General features: G+C 48.1%; 1 protein-coding gene across 1 annotated transcript; it reads right to left on the bottom strand.

The window, feature by feature from the left end:
• Positions 1-2,228: 2,228 nt before the first annotated feature.
• LOC125541775 (sugar transport protein 7-like) lies at positions 2,229-4,917 on the bottom strand. The gene is made up of 3 exons (XM_048705106.1): positions 4,701-4,917; positions 3,714-4,030; positions 2,229-3,626 (listed from the first exon to the last, which is right to left on the bottom strand). The coding sequence occupies exons 1-3, from the start codon at positions 4,840-4,842 to the stop codon at positions 2,499-2,501; spliced, it is 1,587 nt and encodes a 528-aa protein (XP_048561063.1). The 5' UTR covers positions 4,843-4,917; the 3' UTR covers positions 2,229-2,498.
• Positions 4,918-18,627: the final 13,710 nt, after the last annotated feature.

Below are 18,627 nucleotides of genomic sequence, written 5' to 3'. Positions count from 1 at the left end.
CTACTAGTACATAACCTCAGCCCCGAGGGTGAACTACTCCCTCCTCGTCATAGAGAGCGCCGGGATAATGAAGGTGGCCACCGGAGAGGGATTCCCCCCCCCCTCCAACAGGGTGCCGGAACGGGTCTAGATTGGTTTTCGATGGTTACAGAGGCTTGTGGTGGCGGAACTCCCGATCTAGGTAATGTTCTAGAAGTTTGGGTATATATAAGAGATGTTGGCGTCGGGAACAAGTCAGGGGGTCCCCGAGGCGGCCTCGAGGTAGGGGGTGCGCCCAGGGGGTAGGGCACGCGCCCCACCCTCGTGGGTGCCTCGGGACTCTTCTGGCCCATCTCCGATACTCCGTGGGCTTCTTCTGGTCTAGAAATAATCTCCATGAAATTTCAAGTCAATTGGGCTCCGTTTGGTTTTCCTTTTCTGCGATACTCAAAAACAAGGAAAAAAATAAAAACTGGCACTGGGCTCTAGGTTAATAGGTTAGTCCCAAAAATCATATAAAATAGCATATAAATGCATATAAAACATCCAAGATGGATAATATAATAGCATGAAACAATCAAAAAATTATAGATACGTTGTAGACGTATCATCGTGCTGCCAGAGGACTCGAGCTACTACTTCACCATCGCTCGCTGGATCGAGGAGGTGAAAGCGTCATCAAGTCATACATGTGTTGAACGCGGAGGTGCTGTCTGTTCGGCACTTGGATCGGGAGTTCGCGGGACGGATTGAGATTGGATCGCGAAGACGTTCGCGGGATGGATCGTGATTGGATCGCGAAGACGTTCGACTACATCAACCACGTTTCTGAACACTTCTGCTCAGCGATCTACAAGGGTATGTAGATCCAATCTCTCCTCTCGTAGATGTTCATCTCCTAGATTGATCTTAGTGAGCGTAGAAATTTTTTTGTTTCCCATGCAACGTTCCCCAACATTGATTAGGGCAATCTTACCGGTCTGAGTATTGTATATGCCCCTCCAAGGCATGACACGATTGCCTACTTTGGCCACCGCAGGGGCAAAATCTTTTGCCAAAACATTATCAGAGGAGATAGGTAGCCCGAGGTATTTTAGAGGAAAGGAGCCTAAAGAACAGTTCAGTAGTTGAGAGACATGCAGGGCCTCAGCATCGGAAACCCCAGTAACGATCACTTCACTCTTTACGGAATTAATCTTGAGCCCCGACAAGTCTCAAAACAAAGCAGTAAGAACTTAAGGTGGGTAATGCAAGCGTCGTTTAATTTGACCATAATAATCGTGTCATCAGCATATTGGAGGTGAGTGATCCCCTCTGGAATGAGGTGAGAACTGACAGGGGAGATGTGCTCGGCCGCAGCCGCCCTAGATAGGATGTTGGAGAGAGCATCTGCAACGAAATTAAACAAGATAGGGGAAGCCGGATCGCCGTGTCTGAGGCCCATGGAGTTATGGAAGAAATTGCTCACCCTACCATTCACCGACACCGATGTGTGACCAACCGACACCAATTGCATGACCCTATAGACAAAGGCTCCTTTAGAGCCTTTTGCCAGTAGGACTTGCTGTAAAAACTTTCAACTGACCGAGTCATAAACTTTCTCAAAGTCTAGCTTAAGGATTACCGCTTTTCTACCTTTCTTACGAATGTCATGGATAATTTCGTGAAGACAAAGAACTCCGTCCAGGATGAATCGCCCTTTAACAAAGGCAAACTGATAAGGGGAAAGAGTACGGTGTGCAACAGGTGAGAGACGAGAGGCATAGCCTATGACGGGGAACTTCCCAAAGTTATTAATAAGGGCAATAGGTCTGAATTGAGAGATCAGGTCTGCGCCCTTGACTTTAGGAATGAGGATGATGACAGCGTAGTTAAGCCTGAAAATATCAACCGTGCCCAAACAGAACCCTTGAATCACAACACAAACAAGAGTAGTTTAAATAACTCTACGAGCGAGAAAAAGGGTCTGGCTGCGGATAAAATACCGTGTCCTTTCAGAGGTCTATGTTTTAGATGCCCTCAGGGCAATGTATAATGTTACTATTTTAGGAGTGCCACGTATAATAAATGCTAAGATGAAAGAGAGAGAAATCATAAAAAAAAACTTGTCTTCTCTTATTTAAGAGATGGTCTTCTAGGACAATATATCTCATCATGTTTTTAAGAATAGCTAGTTATTAAAAATAAGATTAAGATATAACTCATCATAGACATACATTTTTGTCATCTCTAAATTACATGCTTAGTGATCCGTTTTAATAGAATGCACAGATCGGAGTGCTTACCTCCATCGATCGAAAGAGACCGAGAGGGCACAGGTCAAATACACAAACTGGCATCCCGTACAAAATACTGGAGATGACTAACACCACACCAGTACCACTATATATATGTGCATGTGCGTCTCCTTAGGCACGCTAGGACAAATGGTGATCACGCCCTGCGCATGCTATATAAGCGTACGTACGACGCGTGCATGTGCTCCTATCAAAACAGTCGTGGTTCTTTGATAATGATCTTCACTTGTGAACGTTGCAATCAGCTCCTGCAAGAGCACTATCCCCACGGCCGTCACCGGGTCCCCAGCCGTCCTCGAGCGGCATCGTCGGCATTGCCGGCATGATGTTCTTCCAGAATCTATGCTTGCTCCAGAGCAGCACCATCTCCTCAATCGGCACGCCCTTGGTCTCCGGCAGGAAGACATAGACGAAGGCGGTCATGACGGCGATCCAGCCGGCGAAGAAGATGAAGATGGCGTACTTGAAGACGCATAGCAGCGACAGGAACGCCTGCGCGATGACGAAGGTGAAGAAGAGGTTGACGGCCACCGTGATGCTCTGCCCCGCCGAGCGCGTCTCCAGCGGAAAGATCTCGCTCGGTACCGTCCACCCTAGCGGACCCCACGACCACCCGAACGCGAGCATGAAGAGGCAGATCACGAAGACCACCGCGGTCGAGCAGCCCCGCGATAGATGCTTGTCTGAGCCGAACTCCACCCCCAGTATCGCCGCCACGATCACCTGGCAGATGATCATTAGGATGCCGCCGCTGATGAGGAGCTTCCTCCTACCGAGGCGGTCGACGGTGGCGATTGAAATGAGCGTGGAGAACAAGAGTACGGCGCCGGTGAGCATAGACGAGTAGAGGGACCAGCTGGCGCCGAAGCCCATGCTCTGGAACAACACCGGCGCGTAGAACAGGATAGAGTTGATGCCCGTCAGGATCTGAAACGCCGGCATGCACACGGCCATCACCAGCTGCGGCCGGTTGCGCCGCTCGAGGATGTTCCGGAACGGATGCTTGATGGTGTTGGCCAGTTCACTCGCCTCCGCCATGTCCGTGAACTCAGCGTCGACGTCCGTGGTGCCACGGATCAGCTCCAGCACGCGCCGGCCCTCCTCATCGTGCCCGCGCTCGATGAGGCTATTCGGCGTCTCCGGGAGGAGGAACCCGCCCACCGTCATCAACAGCGCCGGTGCTGCCACGAGGCCGAGCGAGAGTCGCCACCCCCACGGCTTGATTTTCTGCGTGCCGTAGTTGATCATGTTGGCCGAGAAGATGCCAAGCGTCGTCGCGAGCTGAAACATCATGTTCAGCCCGCCGCGGAGGTGCGCCGGCGCCATCTCCGACAAGTACAGCGGCACAGCCTATGATGGCATCAAGAACTTTGTTGAAGTGGCAGTTCTATAAGCACATGCAATCACCCACTCTCCGTATGTGTGAGCTTACCACACCTGATTGCCGAAACCGATGCCGACGCCAAGCATGACGCGGCCGAGGATCAACGTCGTGAGGTCCGCAGCCGCGGCGTTTAGGGCTGCGCCGATGAGGAAGCTGATGCCGCCGCAGATAATACTGGCGCGACGGCCATAGTTCCTTGTCACCGGTGCGGCTGCAAGCGTAGAGACTTGGCCGGAGAGGTAGAGGATGGAGGTGAAGGCGGAGAGGGCCTGATTGTCGTACTTGCAGTAGTTATTCAGGGTCACCAAGTTCTTTCGCCGGAACACCGCCGGGAAGAACCTCTCGAGGAACGGGTCCATGGTGTTCACTCCTGTTACAATATGCGCAATAAGAGTGAGACACGGAATGACATCAACACATTAAGAAGGAAAGGAAAATTGTTTTATAGCTCAAACCATTTGTCGGATCCATCTCATAGGAGTGAGAGCTGGGGTTTTCACGTTAGTTTATGCATGGAAAAAACCTCATACACATGATCTCTTTACACCATGTGTTGTCGTGCCTTGTGTCTAGAGCGCGTCTATGGTGACTTACATGGACATAACAACTTGTGATGTCAATTGCTGGATCTAGCACTCGCGCTTAAATATATAGCTTGATGTTCATGAAAAAAAATCCATGCAATTATGAAGAGTTTGGGACAGAAATCAAAGTTTCAGGTATCGCACTGGCACTGCAGCGTGTTGTGATACCCCTGCAAGTCGTCTAAAAGCATGCGTTGTGAGTGTCCTTTGCTCCCTCAAAACACTCTCCTTCCTTCCATAGGAGGTCTCCATATGTTTGCAGCTTTCGGCCTCTAAGCAAGGTTAGCATCTTTGCCCACGATATGCTAAAGAAAAAAAAAAGCATCTTTGCCTACGGCACGGCAGAGAAGCAGCCACACTCGTACAACCCAACCCCAAGTGACTCAGCCGAGATTATAAAAAAAAGGATAGAACGACATGATTGTTCATGCACCTGCTAGGTGGGTGGTTACGTACCGGAGATCCCGATGTCGTAGCCGAAGATGGAACCCCCGATGGCGGCGACGATGCACGCCATGGCGACGGCGAACGTCATGTGGCCCTTGTACTCCGCCGCCCTCTCCTTCTTCACACCCAGCGGAGCCATGCTGCCAGCCATCTCCTGCTCCTCTCCTCTCCTCTCCTGGAATTCAAGTCAAGCTAGGGGTGTGCCTACGTTCAGCCGAAGGAACTGCTCTCTCTACACATAGCATAAGCGATGCGGGCGCTAGCTTTTGTAGCTCCTCAGAGGGGAGCGACGGCAGTGGGGAGTGGCGGGGGCGAGTGACATCGCCATCACATCAGGTGTTCGCGACACGCACGACGCCGACATGGCCTCTAGGCCAGCTCGCGCCGGTCGATCAACGATCGCGCCATCAAGGCACTCAGCGGGAGCGTGTGCACGTGGCGCCGCTCTCTGCGCGCCTCGCGTCGACGTACATTGCCACCCGGATGTTTTTTTTTTGGATTATGTACATATATATGTAAGGAGTCCCACACCGGGCCCCCAATTTCATCACCAAATTGAGTGGCTGCACATCACAGCATCCATCACCACCACCAGTACAGGCCAAAAGAATTTCGCTCCATATAGCGATCAGGGGCGGCAAGAACGCTAATAAAGCAAGACCATAACCAGGAGATAAAAAACGGAAAGTGCATGAATTAGGATGCTGATTGGTTGTTGTCAACAATTGACATGCCAAATGTTGACAAGTATGAAAAATAGGCTACCAAGTGATTTTTGTCAACCTCTAAAAAATTGTCAACTTTCGACAACGTTTGATTTTTTATTTTATTTTTCAATAATGCAGCCTTGTCAAATATTGGTATCAAACCAATCAGCCTCTATATATAGTTGTTTCAGAGCCGGGGGTCGCTACACGCTATGATAGCATGGATACACATTCACACGGAACATCTTAGGGTAGGGAATAGAGTTCAGTGGATGGCTACATCATCATCCTCCTCGACACAAGATTTCAGCCATGTGATCATAGATTGTCAGTCTCTGCGAGAGAGAAATTCAGCCATGCAGTCATATATACATCGTCAATCTCCTCGACACAAGATTCCAGCCATGCATTCACCCAAACATCTTATGTGACATCAAGGCCATTTTTGGTGTCCCCTACGGCTAGCGCCTTTGTAGCACTTCCCGCAGAGAAAAAAAGGCCTTTGTAGGTCGCCTTGCGGGAGTTTCCGCCCCAAGTGTTTAACAACGGGTGTGGAAATGGAATTACATTAGTATGGTCGCTAGATTTAACACCTAGACCAGATGATTTGTTGTGTTTTTCAAATATAGTCTTGAAAATAGTAGCCCCTATCATGACTACCTTGCGATCTCTATCTGTGAAAGTGGGAAACTAGCTGCTAGCTACAAAGATCGGCAAAATTGCTAAGCTTCTTGTTAATCCATGAGGAAACACTAGCTAAGTTTTCTCAAAGATTAATGCGGGGGTCTTCCGGAATGTATCCACCATGCCAACCATCATCATGAATTTAGCTAGGTTTTCTAGATTATTATGACACCAAAATATTTAGTTAGGGGTTCAGAAACAACGGAAGCGCTCAAAAAGGGATGGCGTCCCTCCTTATGCTTACCTCGTGAGAAATATAAACGAGCGAAATGTGAGGACCTTGCGGAATGTATCCACCATGCCAACCATCACTAGTAGAAAAAGGGGCTTTCATTCGGGCCTAGCCAGCCCATTAGTCCCGGTTCTTCCACGAACCGGGACCAATGGATGCGTTCGTCCCGGTTCGTGAGCCCAGGGGGCCGGCCGAAGCCTCGTGGGCATTGGTCCCGATTCGTATGGACCCATTTGTCCCGATTCTAGGCACGAACCGGGACCAATGGGCTCACTCCTGGCCCACAAACATTGGTCCCGGTTCTTGGCTCAAACCGGGACAGAAGGCTGGGCTTTAGTCCCGGTTCCAGCCACGAACCGGGACAAATGAGTTGCCTATATATACCCCATCGCCGGCGAGCAGAGCACTCCACAGTGCTCTGTTTTTTGCTGGCCGGCGAGGAAGGGCATTTGGGTGCTCTAGCTCACCTCTTAGGCATGTGAGGTGTTCGATGAAATGCCCAAGCCACACTAGTTAAACTTTCTCCTCTCGAAGCTCGACCTCCGAGCTCCATTTTTTCCGAGATTAGTCTAGGTTTAGCGGTCCGTCACGCCCCGTCCTCATCTTCACCGCCGTTGATCGCCCGCGCCGATCTCGTCGCCGGCGCCACCGTGGTGAGCCTCTTGTTCTTATCTTCTTTCTGAAAGAAAAAATCTTACTTTAGATAGATACTTGTCTAATTTTCTTACTTTTGACACACATAATTATATATAATGCACGCAGATGAACCGACAATGGATGTACGGTGACAGACACACCTCCGAGTACATTAAGGGCGTGCGTAAATTTCTCGAAGTGGCTGAGGCAAACAAGCAGAATGGTTTTATGTGTTGTCCATGCCCTGATTGTGGGAATACGAAGTCTTACTCTGACAAGAAAATCCTTCACACCCACCTGCTTTATAAGGGTTTCATGTCACACTATAATGTTTGGACGAAGCACGGAGAAATAGGGGTTATGATGGAAGACAGCGAAGAAGAAGAGGACGATGAAAACTATGTGCCCCCTCAATACAGTGATGCTGCAACAGGGGAAGCTGAAGATCAAGAGGAACCAGACGATGTGCCCGATGATGATCTCCGCCGGGTCATTGTTGATGCAAGGGAAAAGTGCGAAAGTGAAAAGGAGAAGCTGAAGTTCGATCGCATGTTAGAGGATCACAAAAAAGGGTTGTACCCCAATTGCGAAGATGGCAACACAAAGCTCGGTACCGTACTGGAATTGCTGCAGTGGAAGGCAGAGAATGCTGTGCCTGACAAAGGATTTGAGAAGCTACTGAAAATATTGAAGAAGAAGCTTCCAAAGGATAACGAATTGCCCGATAGTACGTACGCAACAAAGAAGGTCGTATGCCCTCTAGGATTGGAGATGGAGAAGATACATGCATGCCCTAATGACTGCATCCTCTACCGCGGTGCGTACAAGGATTTGAACGCATGCCCGGTATGCGGTGCATTGCGGTATAAGATCAGACGAGATGACCCTGGTGATGTTGAGGGCGAGCCTCGCAGGATGAGGGTTCCTGCGAAGGTGATGTGGTATGCTCCTATAATACCACGGTTGAAACGACTGTTCAGAAACAAAGAGCATGCCAAGTTGATGCGATGGCACAGTGAGGACCGTAAGAAAGACAGGAAGTTGAGAGCACCCGCTGACAGGTCGCGGTGGAGAAAAATCGAGAGAAAGTACTGGGCTCAGTTTGCAGGTGACCCAAGGAACGTATGGGTTGATTTAAGCGCGGATGGCATTAATCCTTTCGGGGAGCAGAGCAGCAATCACAGCACCTGGCCCGTGACTCTATGTATGTATAACTTTCCTCCTTGGATGTGCGTGAAGCGGAAGTTCATTATGATGTCAATTCTCATCCAAGGCCCTAAGCAACCTGGCAACGACATTGATGTGTACCTAAGGCCATTAGTTGAAGAACTTTTACAGTTGTGGAATGGAAACGGTGTACATGCGTGGGATGAGCACAAACAGGTGGAATTTAACCTGCATGTGTTGTTGTTTGTAACCATCAATGATTGGCCCGCTCTCAGTAACCTTTCAGGACAGACAAACAAGGGATACCACGCATGCACGCACTGTTTAGCTGACACCGAAAGTATATACCTGGACAGATGCAGGAAGAATGTGTACCTGGGCCATCGTCGATTTCTCCCGACCAACCACCGATGTCGAAAGAAAGGCAAGCATTTCAAAGGCGAGGCAGATCACCGGAAGAAGCCCGCCATGCGTACCGGTGATCACGTACTTGATATGGTCTCTGATTTACACGTAATATTTGGAAAGGGTCCCGGTGGACTAGCTGTTCCGAATGACGCTAAGGGACGCGCACCCATGTGGAAGAAGAAATCTATATTTTGGGACCTACCCTACTAGAAAGAGCTAGAGGTACGCTCTTCAATCGATGTGATGCACGTGACGAAGAACCTTTGCGTTAACCTGTTAGGATTCTTGGGCGTGTATGGGAAGACAAAAGATACACCTGAGGCACGGGAGGACCTGCAACGTTTGCACGAAAAAGACGGCATGCCTTCAAAGCAGTATGAAGGTCCTGCCAGCTACGCTCTTACCAAAGAAGAGAAGGAAATCTTTTTTGAATGCCTGCTCAGTATGAAGGTCCCGACTGGCTTCTCGTCGAATATAAAGGGAATAATAAATATTCCAGAGAAAAAGTTCCAGAACCTAAAGTCTCATGACTACCACGTGATTATGACGCAAATGCTTCTGGTTGCATTGAGGGAGCGTCTACCAGAAAACGTGTGATTAGCCATTGTGAAGCTATGTGCATTCCTCAATGCAATCTCTCAGAAGGTGATCGATCCAGAAATCATACCAAGGCTAAGGAGTGATGTGGCATAATGTCTTGTCAGTTTCGAGCTGGTGTTCCCACCATCCTTCTTCAATATCATGACGCACGTCCTAGTTCATCTAGTCGACGAGATTGTCATTCTAGGCCCCGTATTTCTACACAATATGTTCCCCTTTGAGCCCTTTGAGAGGTTCATGGGAGTCCTAAAGAAATATGTCCGTAACCATGCTAGGCCAGAAGGAAGCATCTCCATGGGACATCAAACAGAGGATGTCATTGGGTTTTGTGTTGACTTCATTCCTAGTCTTAAGAAGATAGGTCTCCCTAAATCGCGGTATGATGGGAGACTGACTGGAAAAGGCACTCTAGGAGCAGACTCAATAATATGCAGGGACGGGCATTCTTGGTCTCAAGCACACTACACAATTCTACAAAACTCTACCTTGGTGACCCCGTATGTCGATGAACACAAGAACAGTCTGCGCTCCAAACACCCGGAGCAGTGTGACGACTGGATTACATGTGAACACATCATGACTTTCAGCAGTTGGTTACAAACACGTCTGAGAGGTGACATAACTGTTTGTGATGAGTTATACTCGTTGTCCAGGGGACCATCTTCGACTGTATTGACTTAAAAAGGATACGAGATAAATGGGAATACATTTTACACGATCGCCCAAGATCAAAAGAGCACCAACCAAAACAGAGGTGTCTGCTTTGATGCAGCAACCGAGAGGGGAAATGAGCTCAAGGTGACCAAGTGTCTGGTCACGGGATCATGCATTACGGTACGAGTAAAGTGACTTGCCGGTAAGGAGATTGAACGAGGTATTGGGATACCGACGATCGAATCTCGGGCAAGTAACGTACCGATTGACAAAGGGAATTGTATACGGGGTTGCTTGAATCCTCGACATCGTGGTTCATCCGATGAGATCATCGAGGAGCATGTGGGAGCCAACATGGGTATCCAGATCCCGTTGTTGGTTATTGACCGGAGAGCCATCTCGGTCATGTCTACATGTCTCCCGAACCCGTAGGGTCTACACACTTAAGGTTCGGTGACGCTAGGGTTGTAGAGATATGAATATGCAGTAACCCAAAAGTTGTTCGGAGTCCCAGATGAGATCCTGGACGTCATGAGGAGTTCCGGAATGGTCCGGAGGTAAAGAATTATATATAGGAAGTGCAGTTTCGGCCATCGGAGAGTTTCGGGGTCACCGGTATTGTACCGGGACCACCGGAAGGGTCCCGGGGGTCCACCGGGTGGGGCCACCCATCCTGGAGGGCCCCATGGGCCAAAGTGGGGAGGGGAACCAGCCCATAGTGGGCTGGTGCGCCCCCCTAGGCCCACCCCATGCGCCTAGGGTTGAAACCCTAGGGGTGGGGGGGCGCCCCACCTTGCCTTGGTGGCTACTCCACCCTTGGCCGCCGCCCCCTAGGAGATCCCATCTCCTAGGGCCGGCGCCCCCCCCCTAGGGGAGCCTATATAAAGGGGGGAGGGAGGGGGCAGCAACACCTTGAGTCTTGGCGCCTCCCTCTCCCCTGCTACACCTCTCTCTCGCAGTATACGGCGAAGCCCTGCTGCTGTGACGCCCTGCATCCACCACCACGCCGTCGTGCTGCTGGATCTTCATCAACCTCTCCTCCCCCCTTGCTGGATCAAGAAGGAGGAGACGTCACGCTGACCGTACGTGTGTTGAACATGGAGGTGCCATCCGTTCGGCGCTAGGATCTCCGGTGATTTGGATCACGTCGAGTACGACTTCCTCATCCCCGTCCTTGAACACTTCCGCGCGTGATCTACAAAGGTATGTAGATTCAATCCGATCACTCATTGCTAGATGAACTCATAGATGGATCTTGGTGAAACCGTAGGAAAATTTTTGTTTTCTGCAACGTTCCCCAACAGTGGAATCATGAGCTAGGTCTATGCGTAGTTCTCCTTGCACGAGTAGAACACAATTTGTTGTGGGCGTAGATGTTGTCAACTTTCTTGCCGCTACTAGTCTTATCTTGCTTCAGCGGTATTGTGGGATGAAGCGGCCCGGACCGACCTTACACGTACGCTTACGTGAGACTGGTTCCACCGACTGACATGCACTAGTTGCATAAGGTGGCTAGCGGGTGTCTGTCTCTCCCACTTTAGTTGGAGCGGATTCGATGAAAAGGGTCCTTATGAAGGGTAAATAGAAGTTGACAAATCACGTTGTGGCTATTACGTAGGTAAGAAAACGTTCTTGCTAGAACCCTTTTGCAGCCACGTAAAACTTGCAACAACAATTAGAGGACGTCTGACTTGTTTTTGCAGCAAGTGATTTGTGATGTGATATGGCCAAAGTTGTGATGAATGATGAATGATATATATGTGATGTATGAGATCATGTTCTTGTAATAGGAATCACGACTTGCATGTCGATGAGTATGACAACCGGCAGGAGCTATAGGAGTTGTCTTTATTTTTTGTATGACCTGCGTGTCATTGAGAAACGCCATGTAAATTATTTTACTTTATTGCTAAACGAGTTAGCCATAGTAGTAGAAGTAATAGTTGGCGAGCAACTTCATGGAGACACGATGATGGAGATCATGATGATGGAGATCATGGTGTCATGCCGGTGACAAGATGATCATGGAGCCCCAAGATGGAGATCAAAGGAGCTATGTGATATTGGCCATATCATGTCACTATTATTATTTGATTGCATGTGATGTTTATCATGTTTTTTGCATCTTGTTTACTTAGAACGACGGTAGTAAATAAGATGATCCATCATAATAATTTCAAGAAAGTGTTCCCCCTAACTGTGCGCCGTTGCGACAGTTCGTTGTTTCGAAGCACCACGTGATGATCGGGTGTGATAGATTCCAACGTTCACATACAACGGGTGTAAGACAGATTTACACATGCAAACACTTAGGTTGACTTGACGAGCCTAGCATGTACAGACATGGCCTCGGAACACAGAAGACCGAAAGGTCGAGCATGAGTCGTATAGAAGATACGATCAACATGAAGATGTTCATCGATGTTGACTAGTCCGTCTCACGTGATGATCGGACACGGCCTAGTTAACTCGGATCATGTTATACTTAGACGACTGGAGGGATGTCTATCTAAGTGGGAGTTCATTATATAATTTGATTAGATGAACTTAATTATGATGAACTTAGTCTAAAATCTTTACAATATGTCTTGTAGATCAAATGGCCAACGTTGTCCTCAACTTCAACGCGTTCCTAGAGAAAACCAAGCTGAAAGACGATGGCAGCAACTATACGGACTGGGTCCGGAACCTGAGGATCATCCTCATAGCTGCCAAGAAAGATTATGTCCTACTAGCACCGCTAGGTGACGCACCCGTCCCATAGAACCAAGACGTTATGAACGCTTGGCAGGCACGTGCTGATGATTACTCCCTCGTTCAGTGCGGCATGCTTTACAGCTTAGAACCAGGGCTCCAAAAGCGTTTTGAGCGACACGGAGCATATGAGATGTTCGAAGAGCTGAAAATGGTTTTCCAAGCTCATGCCCGGGTCGAGAGATATGAAGTCTCCGACAAATTCTTCAGCTGTAAGATGGAGGAAAATAGTTCTGTCAGTGAGCACATACTCACAATGTCTGGGTTACATAATCGCTCGACTCAGCTGGTATTAATCTCCCGGATGACGCGGTCATTGACAGAATCCTCCAGTCGCTTCCACCAAGCTACAAGAGCTTTGTGATGAACTTCAATATGCAGAGGATGGAAAAGACCATTCCTGAAGTATTTGCAATGCTGAAATCAGCAGAGGTAGAAGTCAAAAAGGACCATCAAGTGTTGATGGTGAATAAAACTACTAAGTTCAAGAAAGGCAAGCGTAAGAAGAACTTCAAGAAGGACGGCAAGGGAGTTGCCGCGCCCGGTAAGCAAGCTGCCGGGAAGAAGCCAAAGAATGGACCCAAGCCCGAGACTGAGTGTTTTTATTGCAAGGGAAGTGGTCACTGGAAGCGGAACTGCCCCAAATACTTAGCGGACAAGAAGGCCGGCAAAACGAAAGGTATATGTGATATACATGTAATTGATGTGTACCTTACCAGTACTCGTAGTAGCTCCTGGGTATTTGATACCGGTGCGGTTGCTCACATTTGTAACTCAAAGCAGGAGCTGCGGGATAAGCGGAGACTGGCGAAGGACGAGGTGACGATGCGCGTCGGGAATGGTTCCAAGGTCGATGTGATCGCCGTCGGCACGCTGCCTCTACATTTACCCACGGGATTAGTTTTAAACCTCAATAATTGTTATTTAGTACCAGCTTTGAGCATGAACATAGTATCAGGATCTCGTTTAATTCGATATGGCTACTCATTTAAATCCGAGAATAATGGTTGTTCTATTTATATGAGAGATATGTTTTATGGTCATGCTCCTATGGTGAATGGTTTATTCTTAATGAATCTCGAGCGTAATGCTACACATATTCATAGTGTGAGTACCAAAAGATGTAAGGTTGATAATGATAGTCCCACATACTTGTGGCACTGCCGCCTTGGTCACATAGGTGTCAAACGCATGAAGAAGCTCCATACAGATGGACTTTTAGAGTCTCTTGATTACGAATCATTTGACACGTGCGAACCATGCCTCATGGGTAAGATGACCAAGACTCCGTTCTCAGGAACAATGGAGCGAGCAACCAACCTATTGGAAATCATACATACTGATGTGTGCGGTCCAATGAGTGTTGAGGCTCGTGGTGGCTATCATTATGTTCTCACCCTCACTGATGACTTGAGTAGATATGGGTATATCTACTTAATGAAACACAAGTTCGAAACCTTTGAAAAGTTCAAGGAATTTTAGAGTGAGGTTGAGAATCAACGTGACAAAAAAATCAAATTTTTGCGATCAGATCGTGGAGGAGAATACTTGAGTCACGAATTTGGTACACACTTAAGAAAATGTGGAATAGTTTCACAACTCACGCCGCCTGGAACACCTCAGCGTAATGGTATGTCCGAACGTTGTAATCGCACTCTATTAGATATGGTGCGATCTATGATGTCTCTTACCGATTTACCGCTGTCATTTTGGGGCTATGCTTTAGAGACTGCCGCATTCACTTTAAATAGGGCTCCGTCAAAATTCGTTGAGACGACACCGTATGAATTATGGTTTGGGAAGAAGCCTAAGCTGTCGTTTCTAAAAGTTTGGGGATGCGATGCTTATGTCAAGAAACTTCAACCTGAAAAGCTCGAACCCAAGTCGGAAAAATGTGTCTTCATAGGATACCCTAAAGAAACTATTGGGTATACCTTCTACCTCAGATCCGAAGCCAAGATCTTTGTTGCCAAGAATGGATCGTTTCTAGAGAAAGAGTTTCTCTCGAAAGAAGTAAGTGGGAGGAAAGTAGGACTTGATGAAGTATTGCCTCTTGAACCAGAAAGTGGCACAACTCAGGAAAATGTTCCTGTGGTGCCTGCACCAATTAGAGAGGAAGTTAATGATGATGATCAAGATACTTCTGATCAAGCTCCTACTGAACTTCGAAGGTCCACAAGCACACGTTCCGCACCAGAGTGGTACGGCAACCCTGTCTTGGAAATCATGTTGTTAGACAACGGTGAACCTTCGAACTATGAAGAAGCGATGGCGGGCCCGGATTCTGACAAATGGCTGGAAGCCATGAAATCCGAGATAGGATCCATGTATGAAAACGAAGTATGGACTTTGACTGACTTGCCCGATGATCGGCGAGCCATAGAAAATAAATGGATCTTTAAGAAGAAGACAGACGCGGATGGTAATGTGACCATCTATAAAGCTAGGCTTGTTGCTAAGGGTTATCGACAAGTTCAAGGGGTTGACTAGATGAGACATTCTCTCCCGTAGCAAAGCTGAAGTCCATCCGAATCATGTTAGCAATTGCCGCATACTATGATTATGAGATATGGCAAATGGACGTCAAAACGGCATTCCTTAACGGTCATCTTAAGGAAGAACTGTATATGATGCAGCCGGAAGGTTTTGTCGATCCTAAGAATGCTGACAAGGTGTGCAAGCTCCAACGCTCGATTTATGGGCTGGTGCAAGCATCTCGGAGTTGGAACATTCGCTTTGATGAGATGATCAAAGCATTTGGGTTTATGCAGACTTATGGAAAAGCCTGCGTTTACAAGAAAGTGAGTGGGAGCTCTGTAGCATTTCTCATATTATATGTAGATGACATACTTTTGATGGGAAATGATATAGAGCTTTTGGACAGCATTAAGGCCTACTTGAATAAGAGTTTTTCAATGAAGGACCTTGGAGAAGCTGCTGATATATTAGGCATCAAGATCTATAGAGATAGATCAAGACGCCTCATAGGTCTTTCACAAAGCACATACCTTGATAAGATATTGAAGAAGTTCAATATGGATCAGTCTAAGGGGTTCTTGCCTGTGTTGCAAGGTGTGAAATTGAGCTCAGCTCAATGTCCGACCACGGCAGAAGATATAGAAGAGATGAGTGTCATCCCCTATGCCTCAGCCATAGGTTCTATTATGTATGCCATGCTGTGTACCAGACCTGATGTAAATCTTGCCGTAAGTTTGGTAGGAAGGTACCAAAGTAATCCCGGCAAGGAACACTGGACAGCGGTCAAGAATATCCTGAAGTACCTGAAAAGGACTAAGGAAATGTTTCTCGTTTATGGAGGTGACGAAGAGCTCGTCGTAAAGGGTTACGTCGACGCTAGCTTCGACACAGATCTGGATGACTCTAAGTCACAAACCGGATACGTGTATATTTTGAATGGTGGGGCAGTAAGCTGGTGTAGTTGCAAGCAAAGCGTTGTGGCGGGATCTACATGTGAAGCGGAGTACATGGCAGCCTCGGAGGCAGCACACGAAACAGTCTGGGTGAAGGAGTTCATAACCGACCTAGGAGTCATACCCAATGCGTCGGGCCTGATGACTCTCTTCTGTGACAACACTGGAGCTATTGCCCTTGTCAAGGAGCCCAGGTTTCACAGGAAGACCAGGCATATCAAGCGTCGCTTCAACTTCATTCGTGAAAGTGTTCAAAATGGAGACATAGAGATTTGTAAAGTACATACGGACCTGAATGTAGCAGATCCGTTGACTAAACCTCTCCCTAGAGCAAAACATGATCAACACCAGAATTCCATGGGTGTTCGATTCATCACAATGTAACTAGATGATTGACTCTACTGCAAGTGGGAGACTGTTGGAAATATGCCCTAGAGGCAATAATAAAATGATTATTATATTTCCTTGTTCATGATAATTGTCTATTGTTCATGCTTTAATTGTATTATCCGGAAATCGTAATACATGTGTGAATACATAGACCACAATGTGTCCCTAGTGAGCCTCTAGTTGACTAGCTCGTTGATCAACAGATAGTCATGGTTTCCTGGCTATGGACATGGGGATGTCATTGATAACGGGATCACATCATTAGGAGAATGATGTGATGGACATGACCCAATCCTAAACATAGCACAAGATCGTATAGTTCGTTTGCTAGAGTTTTTACAATGTCAAGTATCTTTTCCTTAGACCATGAGATCGTGTAACTCCCAGATACCGTAGGAGTGCTCTGGGTATACCAAACGTCACAACGTAATTGGATGACTGTAAAGGTATACTACGGGTATCTCCGAAAGTGTCTGTTGGGTTGACACGGATCAAGACTGGGATTTGTCACTCCGTATGACGGAGAGGTATCTCTGGGCCCACTCGGTAATGCATCATCACAATGAGCTCAAGGTGACCAAGTGTCTGGTCACGAGATCATGCATTACGGTACGAGTAAAGTGACTTGCCAGTAACGAGATTGAACGAGGTATTGGGATACCGACGATCGAATCTCAGGCAAGTAACATACCGATTGACAAAGGGAATTGTATACGGGGTTGCTTGAATCCTCGACATCGTGGTTCATCCGATGAGATCATCAAGGAGCATGTGGGAGACAACATGGGTATCCAGATCCCGCTGTTGGTTATTGACCGGAGAGCCGTCTCGGTCATGTCTACATGTCTCCCGAACCCGTAGGGTCTACACACTTAATGTTCGGTGATGCTAGGGTTGTAGAGATATGAATATGCAGTAACCCGAAAGTTGTTCGGAGTCCCAGATGAGATCCTGGACATCACGAGGAGTTCCGGAATGGTCCGGAGGTAAAGAATTATATATAGGAAGTGCAGTTTCGGCCATCGAAGAGTTTCAGGGTCACCGGTATTGTACCGGGACCACCGGAAGGGTCCCAGGGGTCCACCGGGTGGGGCCATCCATCCCGAAGGGCCCCATGGGCCAAAGTGGGGAGGGGAACCAGCCCATAGTGGGCTGGTGCGCCCCCCTAGGCCCACCCCATGCGCCTAGGGTTGAAACCCTAGGGGTGGGGGGGCGCCCCACCTTGCCTTGGTGGCTACTCCACCCTTGGCCGCCGCCCCCCTAGGAGATCCCATCTCCTAGGGCCGGCGCCACCCCCCCCTAGGGGAGCCTACATAAAGGGGGGAGGGAGGGGGCAACAACACCTTGAGTCTTGGCGCCTCCCTCTCCCCTGCTACACCTCTCTCTCGCAGTATATGGCGAAGCCCTGCTGCTGTGACGCCCTGCATCCACCACCACGCCGTCGTGCTGCTGGATATTCATCAACCTCTCCTCTCCCCTTGCTGGATCAAGAAGGAGGAGACGTCACGCTGACCGTACGTGTGTTGAACACGGAGGTGCCGTCCATTCGGCGCTAGGATCTCCGGTGATTTGGATCACGTCGAGTACGACTTCCTCATCCCCGTCCTTGAACGCTTCCGCGCGTGATCTACAAAGGTATGTAGATGCAATCCGATCACTCGTTGCTAGATGAACTCATAGATGGATCTTGGTGAAACCGTAGGAAAATTTTTGTTTTCTGCTACGTTCCCCAACAGATTTTAAGGTCCCTTTGTTTAAGTGCAAATGGGTCAATCTGTCAGGGAGGCGCGGTACAGGTAGACCCACAGTACGGAATGAAAATAGTGGATCTGAACAATCTTGGGTACACTGACGAACCGTTCGTCCTAGCCAATGATGTGGCACAGGTTATCTATGTGAAGGACATGTCTACCAAACCGAGAAAAAGAAAAGATAAGGAAGCGAATACATCATACGATGAGCCAAAGCGCCACATAGTTCTTTCAGGAAAAAGGGACATCGTGGGAGTGGAGGGCAAGACAGACATGTCCGAAGATTATGAAAAGTTTCATGAAATTCCTCCCTTCAAAGTCAAGGCTGACCCAAGCATCCTGATAAACGATGAAGATTATCCATGGTTACGGCGCAATAAGCAAAGCACACAAGCGAAGAAAAAGTGAAGAGACTTTCTCCCTCACTCCTACAGAGCTCATAAGTCACATCGAGCTGAATGTCATGGTTAAGCTAGATTCATTACTTCTCTCCCACATCAGTATTCTTTTTGATAAAGGCAA

The sequence above is a fragment of the Triticum urartu genome, chromosome 2, assembly GCF_003073215.2.
Source record: "Triticum urartu cultivar G1812 chromosome 2, Tu2.1, whole genome shotgun sequence".
Lineage (NCBI taxonomy): Eukaryota > Viridiplantae > Streptophyta > Magnoliopsida > Poales > Poaceae > Triticum > Triticum urartu.
Note: the sequence above shows the minus strand (reverse complement) of the source record. Positions and strands in the feature narration are given on the sequence as shown.